The sequence below is a fragment of the Trachemys scripta genome, chromosome 8 (genome assembly GCF_013100865.1).
Source record: "Trachemys scripta elegans isolate TJP31775 chromosome 8, CAS_Tse_1.0, whole genome shotgun sequence".
NCBI lineage: Eukaryota > Metazoa > Chordata > Testudines > Emydidae > Trachemys > Trachemys scripta.
This window is the reverse complement of record NC_048305.1, coordinates 8,846,158-8,860,058: the sequence shown is the minus strand read 5'-3', so window position 1 is coordinate 8,860,058 and position 13,901 is coordinate 8,846,158. Positions and strand designations below refer to the sequence as shown.

Genomic DNA, 13,901 nt, shown 5'->3' with positions numbered 1-13,901 from the left:
TCCTGTGTTTGCTCAGTGAAAGAGTAGCAGAGCTGTCAATGCTGGAGAAAAATGGCTTACTCTCAAACTGGTAAAGAGGGAACATGAACAACGGGAAATACTATCATTAATTCAGATTGGTCACATTAACTTATTTGCACAGATTTGTTTACACTGTGGAAGAACTATTGAAAGCCTGAGGGGAATTCTCCCACCCATTGCATAAAAAGTTTGCCCTGTTTTAAGCGTAAATGTTACAAAACAATGCCTGCACCCACTAATGTTCTGGAGTAAGCAGTCTGCAGAGATTGCAGGCCTGAGCCCTTTGTGAACTGTTTGAAACAGCTTGATAGATTTTGTTACTGATTAGAAAATAGGGTCATCAATAAATTGCATCTTTAGTTGCAGCTGTGGACAGATTTACTTGATAAATACAAGAGGAATTTAATTTCTGTGTAAATGTGAATGATTTGGAAATGATCTATCATGGCCTCAAAACTATGTTGATTTTAAAATCAAATTCATTTTTTATATTAGTGACTTGTTGAATAATTAAACATACATTAAAGGGGAAATAAATAAGGTTGTTAATTTTTATTTGAATTCTTGCCTCATTAAAAACATTTAGTAGTTATTTAAAACAAACATTTAGAATTTGGAAAGTTTATTCTTAGTTACAGATGCTGCAGTTTAATATACATATTGACACCATCATAAAAACAACTTGTAAAGGGAGGCAGTTATTTTTTTTTAAATCCAAATATTAACTTATTACAGATTAAAACACAATGAAGCAATGGTTTTGAGGGTTTCAAAATAATGCACTGTTCATTACAGTTATAAAATAGAGATAAAATGATGCAGTACTAGTTAATACCATTTTAACATAATAAACAATGGATAAGAAACACTATTAATGCCTTTTTTTAAAAACAAACGAACAGTTGTTCCCCAAAATTATGACTAAATATAACACTTCTCTTGGCATGTACATTATAACAGTGTATAAAAGGGTTTAAAAATAAAACTTGCTAAATAGCTCTTTTGTATAAAGGTATCTATTTTTGTTTTAGAAAAGCAATACATTTTATTGAAACTTAGGAAAGCTTTGTATAAGATACTATGTAAATACATTCAAACAGAACTGTTATTCACAAGAAGCCCAATATGCAAACACTTACTCATGTGGGTAGATGAATAGATGCAGCTGAAGTGAATGTGATTACCCACATGAATAAGGAATGCATGCATAGCAGTTTATAGGATCAGGCCCTACTGACATACTGAAACCAGGTGAGCTAATACACTTATTTATATTCTTCTAAATACTGTATAAATAGGTCAGATTTTCATTTAGTACAAAATACTAACAGTTGTAGCTTCTTCAACTGCAGATAATTGCACTTAGATTATAAAATGAGTGCAGTTTAAAAAGACTTGTATATCCACCCAAAATAAAACTGTATGGGGCAACAGATAGCAGGTGGTTTTGTTTGCACTTTGATTATTTGGATTGTAAACTGTGATTGTAGCCTTAACTTCCTGCTCAGTGGCATTTCCAGCTGTATGTTTTATCATACTGAATATATCTTTTTTTCCTGTGAAATGCAGAAAGTAAAACATCAAAGGTAAATGGAGAAAAAACAAACAGTGCAAGATAAAAATTATTGTATTCTGAGAATTTCTACAATATTGCACTCCACCACATTGAAGTTACCAACCAGAATGCACCCCGTAAGAGACTGATCCAGCTTTCATTTTAGCCAATGGGCCTAATGCTGAAACTCAGTGAGTAATTGGGTGCTAATCACTTTGCAAAATTCAGGTTCTAACTATATTTATGTTTAACTAAAGAAAACAAATCTGAAAATACAAACTCAATTTTACACACACAAATAAAATAAATTGCAAAACCTAGGTTCTGTACATATCACTTTTTGAAGATGTGTACAAATCAGTGTTTATCATCGAAAAAGCAGCAGGGCAGGTCTTAGTGAGTTACAGATTATGTATTTTAAATATATGCATGAGATTCCTCCATTTTTACTTCACTCTTTTTAATAAGTCTCTGTTGTATAATGGAGCCTCACAAAAATAGTTAGCTGACAGTTCACATTACATGAAGCTCAGCAACAATGAGGCAGCCTCTACCAACCAGCCTGTAGTACACCTCTACCCCGATATAACGTGACCCAATATAACAAGGTAAAGCAGCGCTCCGGGGGGCCAGGGCTGCACGCTCCAGTGGATGAAAGCAAGTTCGATATAACGCGGTTTCACCTATAACACAGTAAGATTTTTTGGCTCCCGAGGACAGCGTTATATCGGGATAGAGGTGTACACAGGAATTCATTGGTTTTACAGCAGACGAAAGGAGAACTGTAAACTGCCAATATACTGTTCCCTACAGTCAGTGGTTTTGATAACTGCCAGTTCTAACATAAGAATGGCCTTACTGTGTCAGACCAAAGGTCCATCCAGCCCATTATGCTGTCTGCCAGGTGCCCCAGAGGGAGTGAACCTAATAGGTAATCAAATGATCTCTCTCCTGCCAGCCATCTCCACTCTCTGACAAACAGAGGCTAGGGACACCATTCCTTACTCATCCTGGCTAATAGCCATTAATAGACAACCTCCATGAATTTATCTAGTTCTCTTTTAAACCATGTTATATAATCCTAGCCTTCGCATTTCTAATGCATTGAAAGCTGATGCCTCAATATCTTTTTCTGGCTCCCCCTAAATTCTCTAGAATACTATATAGTCTCTGCCGTATATTCTCATGTGCCTTGACCAGGTCAGTTTAAAATTATTTTCACCACTTACTGTGGGCTCATATTCCACAAAATAATACTAGAACATTTTTGCTCATGATGATTAAATGGAATACAAATTCGTACAAGAATCACACAAAACTATGTATTAAATCATGAACCAACTATAAGCAAGAGAGACTGAGTGCAAATTAAGAAGAGTAACTGTACTCAGTGATTTACTTTGATGTTCAGTAGACTACCAAAGGAAGTAGATGAAACTACTAGTCACTAAAGTATTTAAAACTGGATTAAATTCATATATAGGATTTACAACAATCTTGGGTACAGCTGCCAAAGACTGGTTGATCCCCTAACAAAATGGAGTGGGGATGGACTAAAGTGATCAGTTGTTCTTCCTTCCTAATTTTCTGCGTTCCTAGCATAGTTATTCTTAGCAGTGAAACAGTTCAGCTCTGCATAAAGGTTGTCTTGTAGGGCTGCCAAGGTCAGTAACACCCAAGGTAATATGCCACATCTGTGCCAGATGTGCAAATTAAAGTGACTTGGGCAGCTTGAAATCAGTGAAAATATTTCATTAAATAATTTAAAAAAGATTCTTGCTAACAGATAGGAAGCCCAGTTCTATTTATTAAGTGCACCAGCAAATATTTACCTATAAATCTGTTTTTATCATTGTCCGGTAAAAAATGCTTATGAAGTAAAAACAATCACATGCATAAAATGAGGGAAAGCAATCCTGAGGATACAGTGCATCCTAATTGAAACATGTACCATTAAAAAAAAAGCTGGCCAAATTCTACTCTTAGCTACACTAGCGTAAATTCTGTTGAGCAGAATTGGGCCAAGAATATATAGTACTTGTCTAAGGATCATTTTTTTAAGAGCAGCTTTTATTGTTTACATTTTATAGTCAGATTTTTAATTCTCTTTATTTGTACATTTGGCTCATTGTTCAGATAAATCTGTTGACAATATGGAAAAATATTTGAGTGTTCTCTCCTCTCAAAGAAGGTTGGCTGGTAATCTCAGGCAATTTTTTTTTTGTCTATCTAAGAAGCACAGTGAATTAATTACTAGGACAACAATTAAATAAGAACAAATGAGAAGCTTATGGTGCTTCCCATTATGGTGACATGTCAGAAAATGTACAAACTAAAAAAAAAAAATTGGAAATATGAAACTGTATTTAAATAAATATTCTGTTGTTTTACAGAGATATTTCAACCATAAAAATACATAAGCGAGAGAGTTATCCATACGTTCCCCCCCAAATTAACATCAGAAAAATCAGATTCCCCTTTCCCTGACATAAAGCTACTTATTTCTCTAGAAAACATATCCTCTAGGGGGCAGCATTAAACAACCATTCAGTTGCCATGCAATCTACCAAAAGATGGGTACTACTTTATACCTCTAGTTTTGTTTATTGAATTTTCATGCCAAAAGGATGCATAATTATACATTAGGAAAGATTATTTATAGCAGAGGCTGGCTGTTTGTCATGGCAATAAATCTGGAAGTGTCCTAGCGTAACAATACTTTAAGTTGTTTGCCATAGGAAGTGATGAGAATATTTAAATGAATACTATTTATTTTATTGTGAATTGCATAACACAATTTAGTAGTGTTTAGCTAATAGTTGAAAACTCAAACTTCACTACATGGTATGTAGAGAACACCAAAGTCCTGATCCTGCAGTTGGATCCTTGTGGGTGGAAGAGTCTGCCTGCACAGGTCTGACTGCAGGATTGGGGCCAAAATTTGTAAAAAATCATGAAGGATCCTTGCTCCATTGTGGACTGATGCCAGTTTTACACTATCTAGGAATTTGATCCTGTGACTAAATAAAACAAAAACATAAACAAGAAAACAAACGAACAAAAAAAAGCAACCCTAAGAACAGGGTTTCTGTCATGGAAGTCTTGGCCATAACAAACATACAACCTTTTTATAGTAGATAACCATGGTAATATATCTGACAGGCATAAAAAATATGGAATATGCTTAATAGATATTTTTGACATGGGTAGATTCCATCCTTTTCAGTTTTAGCATTAAAAAGAATGACCAGTTCAAAAAGCACATATCAATGATTTGTTTAGTTAAAGACCATCAGACACCAAACATATGAAACTATAAAACTGAAAAGCTGACTAAGAAACATTTTATCCTTTGGTTTTCTAGAAAACACATAAGAAATATTTCAGCTTTAGAATTAGGAGAAAACATTCATAGATAGAGGTTTTAAATATACAGGAGAAATAAGTTCATCATTATATATACAGAAAATATCAGCAATCTGTGAAAGAAAAAGTATGTGGCAACATCTTGATTTCTTAATCTAACTACTAAAAATAACTATCAAGGCTTGGAAAGAAATATTTTCAGTTTGGGTTTTCTCCCAATCTCTTTCCTAACTAGGAGAAACATTCCTTGATTAACCTCCAAGTATGTAATTGCATCAACTGCAAACTACAGTTCCCCCCACAAGGGCAGGCTTAAATCATCAGGTTGTTTAAAATGCTGGCAGTGAGTCTACCTTAGGCTCCCAATGTCTATATGCTGGTGGCACTGAATTGAAGCTTGCAATGATGTGAAATATTTGGAAAGTAGTCAAGGCCAGAGAATATCTTCCCACTGGGAATTATAGGAAGATCTCCCACTACTACTATAGGATTGGTGCAATCACACTGTTGCTTGCATCGACTGTGCTACACGAATGCTAGACCAACAATGGAAGATTTCCCTAAAATTCTGCATAGACTAGGCCAGACAGGGCAACTGTACTGGAACTGTTACCAAGAATCGGGCATTTAACATGACTGAAATGACAGGGTGCAGCATACGGCCAGGACTGCCCTGAACAACAGTGAATGAAATAAACCACTCTAGCTTTAGGGCTTGTTTACATTGGCTTGGCAAAATGCACTGGAGGAGTAGTGATTTGTAAAGCACTCCAGTATGCTGAACTCTAAATGCCCCATGTAGATCCTGTTGGCGTGCTCTAAAAGATATCTAAGTTCGTGTTAACATAGTCAAAACAGGACTATGTTAACACGAACTAGGGAATTGAGTGTGTACTGCCCTTTGTGCCTTTCAGAATCTCCCCTTAAAGTGATAGCTAACCTCATGAATTAGAAATAATTAAAATGACCTATTTCTTGACCTATTAGTTTATCTGATTTTTAATCAATATAATTATAGAGAAAAGTAAAAAATACAATATACACCTTTATAGTCTTTAAACAAAAAAAGACAAGTAATACAAAATCAGAGTGGCTGACAAATATAAGAAATAAAGTTAACTGCATATTCCTGTGAATCTTTTATGTAGTCCACATCTTCTATCATGATGAGCTGTATGTCCATTTCAAACATTAATCAGTGTACAGGAAATGCTCTCTGTTGTCTAGGAGGCTTTCCTAAATAAATCCAGTAGAAATAATGCACCAAGGCATGGATGATAATTCATAGGCATCATTCTGAAAATTTCTACTATCTGTCTGGAGACATTAATGGAGAGCAGCATACAGTACTGAGCACATTACCCTTGTTCATATTACTAGAGCTGGAATTAACTCTGCACTAGGTTAACTTGTACAAGCAAAGCTCAGTAATTCTTGCCTTTATCCCAGTATCCTCACTTCATCACAAGCCTGCATGTGCCCAGTAGACTCAATGGAATAATGATCTAAACACAAGGCTTGGATCAACACAATAAGCACGACAGGCACAAAATGTTGATGTTTCCTCTCTCATTGTTCTTTAGTTACATTATGCTACTAAAGAAGTGCATTGGGAGGAGCACAGAGGTCAAAGGATTGCAATGTTTTGCCATGCAACTTTTTCCTTTTAGAGCCAACTCTCCTCAGCCAGTTCTAGAGCGCCTTCCAAGATGGGAACGCCATCCCTTCCCCCGTGGGTGGCACGCTGCTACTCTGCTCTATATGGCTAGGCATGCAGTTGCAGCTCCTATCCAAGACCAGTGTACTTGATGGCTATGCAATCACTCTAGGTTTCTCCAATCTGCCTGGCTACCTTACTGCTCCTGTTCCCTCACCTACTAGTACATCACCTACAAAATCAGCATGTCCTAAATGCCTGGGACTTGAACTTTTGGTTAATTAGGCTTTACCTGATATAGGAAATAGGCTTTGATGACCTGTTTACCGGTACGTCCAAGTTTTGTCTGTCCACTTTTCAATGTCATTGGCGTCTACTGTTAAGCCCTCTCCCCATCCCACAAAGAGAAGCCATTAGGCTTTCTGGATGTTCATTTCTTCAAGAATGGAATGGAACTGGTCAAGCTAATTTGCAGAATGAGATTTCTGTGTCACTGTAATCTCAGGTCACCCAGTATTTTTGAGTGGGTAAGTGGTCTAGACTGAGCCGGAGTTCAAACTCACTTACAGCAGAGAAAAAGAGAGACAGGGAGAAGGAGGTGGAGGAAAAGTCTGAGTCTGCAGATCTAATTGTATAATGTTCACAAAACAAGCCCCACCAACCAAGGGAATTGAATACCATATTTCATACTGTGACCTCTTCCAGGTTTTGGGATCCCCCCAGTGTAAGTGCTCTCTTGCTTTAGAAAAGATTAGCAGAGTTCTCACTATGCGCCAAGCCTAAGATAGCAATTTTTTTTAAAAGTGTGTTTGGCAGATGAGGTTCTCTGGATTCTGCAGTAACAAAGATGGAATCCCCAGCAAGACTCTTGCAACTCTTCAGCCACACACTCCAGAAGGTTAAAAGTACGTTTCTTCCCGAGATACAAGTTTTGTCATTAATAGTTGAAGCGTGCACAGATGGCCGAGTTCATCATATTGAGCCAAAACTTTACTATTTCCATCAGGGTGGGAGCATGTAGCAGCGAATGGGGTTGGCTTTGTTTTCTGTGCCAGCTGAAAGTCCTTTCACTCAGCCAGATGACAAATTAGTTTCTTTCATTTCTAGGGCTGCATTCTTCTTTTCTTTTTTGCTTTCAGCCATGTTTTTTCACCCTTTTAGTGAGTGTGCAACAGAAATGCAGAGTTGAAAGCCAAATTTAGAAGAGGGATCTTTCTCCTCCATGCTCTAAGGCACACTAGGCAACAAATTGTCTCAGTACTGTTAGTCCACACAGTAGCATTAGCAGCAAATACGATTATTCCCATCCACTGCAGTTTGTTTGTATATAAACTCCCAATAGTTCCATGCATGTCCTATGGGCTTGGGAAACTTTATAACATTTTAAAAGTCCTTAAATGACAGCATCCAGTATAAAAAAGTTCAATATATTACTGTTGATATTTTTTTACAAAAATTAAAAGATCAAAATATGTCACATTATTTACATACTTTATGCTTCATGGTTAGAGATCACTGAAAAAAAGCACACAGACAATGTTTTAATCACAAAGACAGGAATGTTTCTTTACACTCATTCACTGCAAAGTAGTTAATTATTGTTAATGCTGTAAGAATTGACTCCTTTTGACTTTTAATATTAAACAACTAAATGAATCAACATAGAATTAAGTATGTTCCTTTAAGGCCCTGCCCACATTCTGAGTTTGTAACCAGCTGGTGATGTGGTCGATTCTGAACTTGATTTATATCCCCATATCACATGGTTAAAATCTGATTAGTAACTGTGTCAGCTACCAATGTCCCAGCAGTGCCAGAGTGTAGTCTGGCATATGCTTCTCTGCCTGTAACTAGTTTACAGTACTGTCCTTTAGTGGTACGGAGAAAATGCTATAACCATATGCAGGCAATTGGTTTGGGCAGTCCTCCTTCCTAGTTGTCCGTGCACTAGGTATACCACAATGCACTGTCCTGTGTGCATGTCATTTAGGTGCTTTATCCCCACTACTGAGGCCCTATGGAATAGCTGCCCAGATTTTCCTAGAATGCACTGATACAAACACTTTCAGGCAGTGTGGTAGGTGTGGACACATTATTGTGATGGCAGAAATATTTCTGTATTGGGGTGCTGGAAGTAGAGGTGTTGGGGGTGCAGCAGCACCCCATGGCTTGAAGTTGTAATAATCAAATACATGATTTCTGTTTTCAGTACCACCACGATAAAAATTGTTCCAGCACCCCATCCTGCATGGAACCGAATGATTTGTAACTTGGTTAAAGAGACCAACACTCTATCTGGTTTCAAAATCATGGCTAAAAGCTAGAGTATGGGCAGGGCTTAACAGAGAACTGTAAAGCTAGAATGGACATGAAGTTAAACCCAGATTTCCGAGCCAACCACCGTCACTAATCAGGTGGCAGGGGACGTTCAGCACAGGAATGAGCTTCCACCTTTCCCGATTCATTAAAGTTATCCCTGACAGTAATTTCACATGCACTATGGCATCCTTGAAAACCATGGTATCTGGGCTGTCATAAAATGATACACTCTCCAAAATTGCTATATTCTCAAATACTTTGTGGTTCGTTGATGGCGTCAAGAAGATTTTACATTGGGAACAAATAATTTTAATATATTTATTTGAAACTTATTGCTGAGGAAGCATTTGGCACAATCCCCATTCTAAACTGCCTGGTTAGAGTGGGGAATATTTATCTCAAAAATCTGGGCTTAACTTAGTTTTCATTTGAGCACAACAACTTTAACATTTAATTTTTTTTTTCATATCATTATATTTCCTAAATGGACTATATATACATGTTATACACATACCCCTACACTCTCTGGGCAAGATTAGCTGTTTGGCAGGTGCAAATATTTGTCAGTGTAATGTAGGCCACTTGGATGCATAAACATCTAAGGGCTGGTCCACACTAACCCCCCAGTTCGAACTAAGATACACAACTTCAGCTATGTGAATAACGTAGCTGAAGTCGAAGTATCTTAGTTCGAACTACAAGGTACTTACCACGGGTCCACACGCGGCAGGCAGGCTCCCCCGTCAACTCCGCGTACTCCTCTCGCGGAGCAGGAGTACCGGTGTCGATGGCGAGCACTTCCGGGATTGATTTATCGTGTCTAGACAAGACGCGATAAATCGATCCCAGAAGATCGATTGCTTACCGCCGAACCCGAAGGTAAGTATAGACGTACCCTAAGTGTGCCTACAGACCAGATACAAAGAGCTCTAAGTGACCCAGGGCTCAAACTTGCAAATTTTTGTACACTGAGTAGCTTTCTTTACATGAATGATCCCACTCCCCTAAATGTGAGCTACCCATATTAATCAAGTTACTAAACTAACTAACTATGCACATGACTGGGTCCCTAAATTGGAAGTGCAAAAATGGAGCCCTGGTAAAGCCAGGCCTGAAAAAAACTGGCTCTTTATGGACAAGGTTTATTAGTAAGGTATTCAGCAATTGTCAACTGTGGAGTATCTTGCACTTCCTCTGTAGCATCTGGTTCTACTATTGTAAGAGACAGGGATACATAAGTTCTGCTCTGATCTGGTAGGGCAATTTCTACATAAGGTACCTTCTCCATTGCACCGTTTAAGTGAAGCTCAGAAATACAAAGAAAAACTCAAAATGCAACCAAATTCAAACCACTGACAAAGCAGGGAGGTTCACTGTACCTTGTGCCAACATCCCGGTACTGGCAGTCCATCTGGTCCCTGAAAAAATTAATTCACAGGTGTCATTTCTGCTGGAAGTTACCTAAGTGTCATGTTGAAAAAAACTCAGGCCATTCATCATGATGGTGTAAGATTCAGCAGAACAACCGACAAAGACTAACTAATTATCATGCAAAACCATATATTTGTATATAAACAAAAATACATATGCAAGAGAAACAATTAGTGTATCAGGAGTAATAAAAAAAACTTGGAATCATAGTGAATTCATTTCACAACCTGATTTAAAAGGCTGTGGGGTTTATGCTGTCAGAAGCATGTATGAAGGGAATTCTGCAGGAACACACATCTTTTGGTGGTTTTCTTGTTTTAGTTTTTTTTTAAAATGACATCTCAGTTTCTTTTAGTCTGATCCTGCAACACTTAATCCCTTTGAGAAGTCCAGGGTCGTTCCACTGATTTCAATAAGAGTTCACTTAGATTGTAAATGCTCTGGGGCAGAGCCCATCCTTTTGTTCTGTTTTTGTATACCACCCAACACAATGGAGTCCTGGTCCATGACCAGGGCTTCTAGGCATTACAGTAATACAAATAATAATGACTCATGGACTAACAGACTACTCAGTGGGAGCACAGGTGTAAAGATTGGGCTTTTATGCTTAGTTACTGACACACAGACGTATCAGAGTCCTGTGAAGATCAGAAAGCTGATAAAGTTTGGCTATAGTGAGGGGGAAAAAATTAACCGTGTGCATGTGACACATGAATTAATTAACCTATCCTTAGAAGGGAAAGGGGCTAGACATGAATATGAACCAGCTCTCCAGTTCAAAGCCACATTGGAAGAGATAGCACATTAAGACACCAGTTTTTGGTGCTGGATTTTTAAAGAGCATGAGGCCCATCTGTGTGCATTTCTGCACATGTAATTACTGTGTGTGCATGTGAAAATTGGGTGTTCACACATAAGTCAGTAGAAAGGTAACTAATTAGGTATTGTATGTGAAAATACCAGGTCTGTGTGCAAATATAAGTGAAAAATGCACATGGACCTTGGGCCGATCTTTTTAAAAAACAGGCCCCTACTGTCCATCATTTCACAGCCTATTACTTATATTTTGCATTAACTTTCATAAGTTAAGTTAACCTAACCTACATGAAGCCTAGTGTGACAGATGTGGCAGGGGAATGACACCCTCCCAACATTACTCATGTCATGATACTCAGGTCATGCTATAGTAACACATCGATAGTAACACATTTGAACACTGTATTTGCTAGAGGTAAATTCCTGCCCTCTGCTGCCGGGGGTATAGTAGGATGGGAGGAGCTTGGAGGATTGGAGTAGGAATCCAGCTCTTACATTCAGACACCCATCAGTCAAAGCCAACTCTAAGCTCACTCTGTCTTGTCCTGCACTTTCTGCTGGCAAGATGACTCAGGGTTCAAGTATGACCTATTCTTCTCCTTTGGCTCTTGCTAAGTACAGTAAAGTCAGCATCTTGCCCCAGACAGAAACTTTTCATTAAAAATACACAACTCATATATTTACTTTGGCAATAATAATAATCACCTGCATTTATATAGTACCTTTCCCTCCAGAGGATCCCAAAGCACTTTAACTTAAAAACTAGATAGCATGCTCCCTGTGTAGTGTTTGCAATCTACTCCCAGACTGAAACCTGTTCAGTAGCACACAGCAACATTATGCAGCAGGTTAGGAAGTGCAGGATGACAACTACTCAAACGCAGGATCTTGAAACAATCAGGTATAGGTTAATCCTCATGCATAGTAGTTAGGAAATGAAAATACTGTATCAGCAAGTGTATATACTGTCTACATACAGAAGAAACCAGATTCCATATACAGTGAATGCCATTAAAATCTTGATATTTACCACATCTCGGTATTTACCTGTACTGAAGTATTCCCTGCAATTTGAATGGGAAATACTTTGGTAGATAAAACTACTCTGAGGAGCAAAGGTCAAGAGTTCACTGGCGTCTCCTGCATATATTTGGTTTCCTTGATCCATGTGGGAACAGAATGACTGTGTAATGCCCTTTAGTTGCTTGGAAGAAGAATATAGACCAGCTAAACATGCTGTGACGGGTTGGATCACAGAAACCCCCTTGGGAGCTGCCACCCGANTACATTATATTGACTTATCAAGTTTTTTATAAAACCATATAGACTGCACAACGTCACACATGCATATTTTTTTATGTTTCTCACAGCAAGCTCCTTCAGTTGGCCATGCAGAGTCACTTTCCACAGCACAGCCAAGCACACACCTTTTCACATAATCTTTGCACTTTAACCTGTTGACTTGACAGCTAATATGTGCGGGCAACCGGGTTCTGACACAGCAAATGCTCTTTCAATGCATGGCCTGTCAGTGTAGTCCTATGACCACCATTCCATAGAAGTACAAACTGGCTCTGAATCTTAGGGTAGGTCCACACTACCCGCCCGATTCGGCGGGTAGAGATCGATCTTCTGGGATCGATTTATCGGGTCGCATCTGGATGTGATAAATCGATCCTAGAAGCGCTCCCCCGTCGACTGCGGAACTCCTGCTCGCCGAGAGGAGGAAGCGCTGTCGATGGGGGAGCTTGCCTGCGCCGCGTGGACCCGCAGTAAGTAAACTTAGTTCGATCTAGGAAACGTCGACTTCAGCTACGCTATTCTCGTCGCTGAAGTTACATTTCCTAGATCGATCCCCCGCCCCAGTGTGGACCAGCCCTTATGTGTGTTTCCTTCTCTCTTTAGGGAAATACACTCATATATCCATCATGAAAGGGCTTTGCAGCTTCAGAAACAATTAGACACACGAGCCATGCAAGAAAGGAAAAGAGAGGAGATACTATACCAAAGGGCAGGGTATGCTCAACCCATGCAGGCCTGGTAAGCCTGGCTCCCCTTTATCGCCTTTAATATTACGATCTCCCTGTTTAAAAATGAACTGCTTGTTGAGATTGATGAAAGACACAGAAAAGTTACTTAAACAGACAATTTCATCAGCAACAGAAAGAAAATGGATTCAAATGACTGTCAATCTAATTTTGATGACAAGAATAGCAAGTTCATCTAGACACCATCAACTCTGTCATCAGACAAACGTCTTATAACTTTATAACAGCAAATTTAAAACCATGGAAGTAAAATAATTTGACACACAAAGAAAGCTGATTCACAGAAGCCAAAATGAGTTACAAATGCTGGTATAGCTTATGCCAGTTTCCTGAACAAAGTAAGATATGCCGACAAAAGCACTTCTTTGCTGGTATAGCTGTGTCTACACCAGAGCTTTTGCTAGCACAGCTCTGTTGGTCAGAGGTAGGGAGAAGGAAGAAAAAAAAAATCACATCTCTGACTGACAAGCTATGTTGGCAAAAGTTTTAAGTGTAGACCAGGCCTAACAAAGAATCATCTACCGTACCTTGTTTAAAGCATGTACCTCACAGTAGATCACTATGGCTGGAATAAGTTATAACCACTGATTTTAACAATGTTACTTTAATACATAAAAAAAGTAACTTTCATCCATAATTCTCAAAGCATTTTACCAAGATGGATAAGCACCAACACACCCATTCTACA

At 38.4% G+C, this 13,901-nt stretch overlaps 1 protein-coding gene across 5 annotated transcripts in view; it reads right to left on the bottom strand.

Moving 5' to 3' along the window:
- Nucleotides 1-8,089: 8,089 nt before the first annotated feature.
- COL23A1 (collagen type XXIII alpha 1 chain) overlaps nucleotides 8,090-13,901 on the bottom strand; it is a 323,890-nt gene continuing 318,078 nt past the window's right edge. For all 5 annotated transcript variants that reach the window (XM_034779085.1, XM_034779082.1, XM_034779083.1 and 2 more), the window contains 2 exons: nucleotides 10,298-10,336; nucleotides 8,090-8,114 (listed from right to left, as the gene is read on the bottom strand). In XM_034779085.1, coding sequence (XP_034634976.1) covers nucleotides 8,112-8,114; nucleotides 10,298-10,336 — 42 coding nt within the window. In that variant the 3' untranslated portion in view covers nucleotides 8,090-8,111. The remainder of the gene's footprint in view (nucleotides 8,115-10,297; nucleotides 10,337-13,901) is intronic.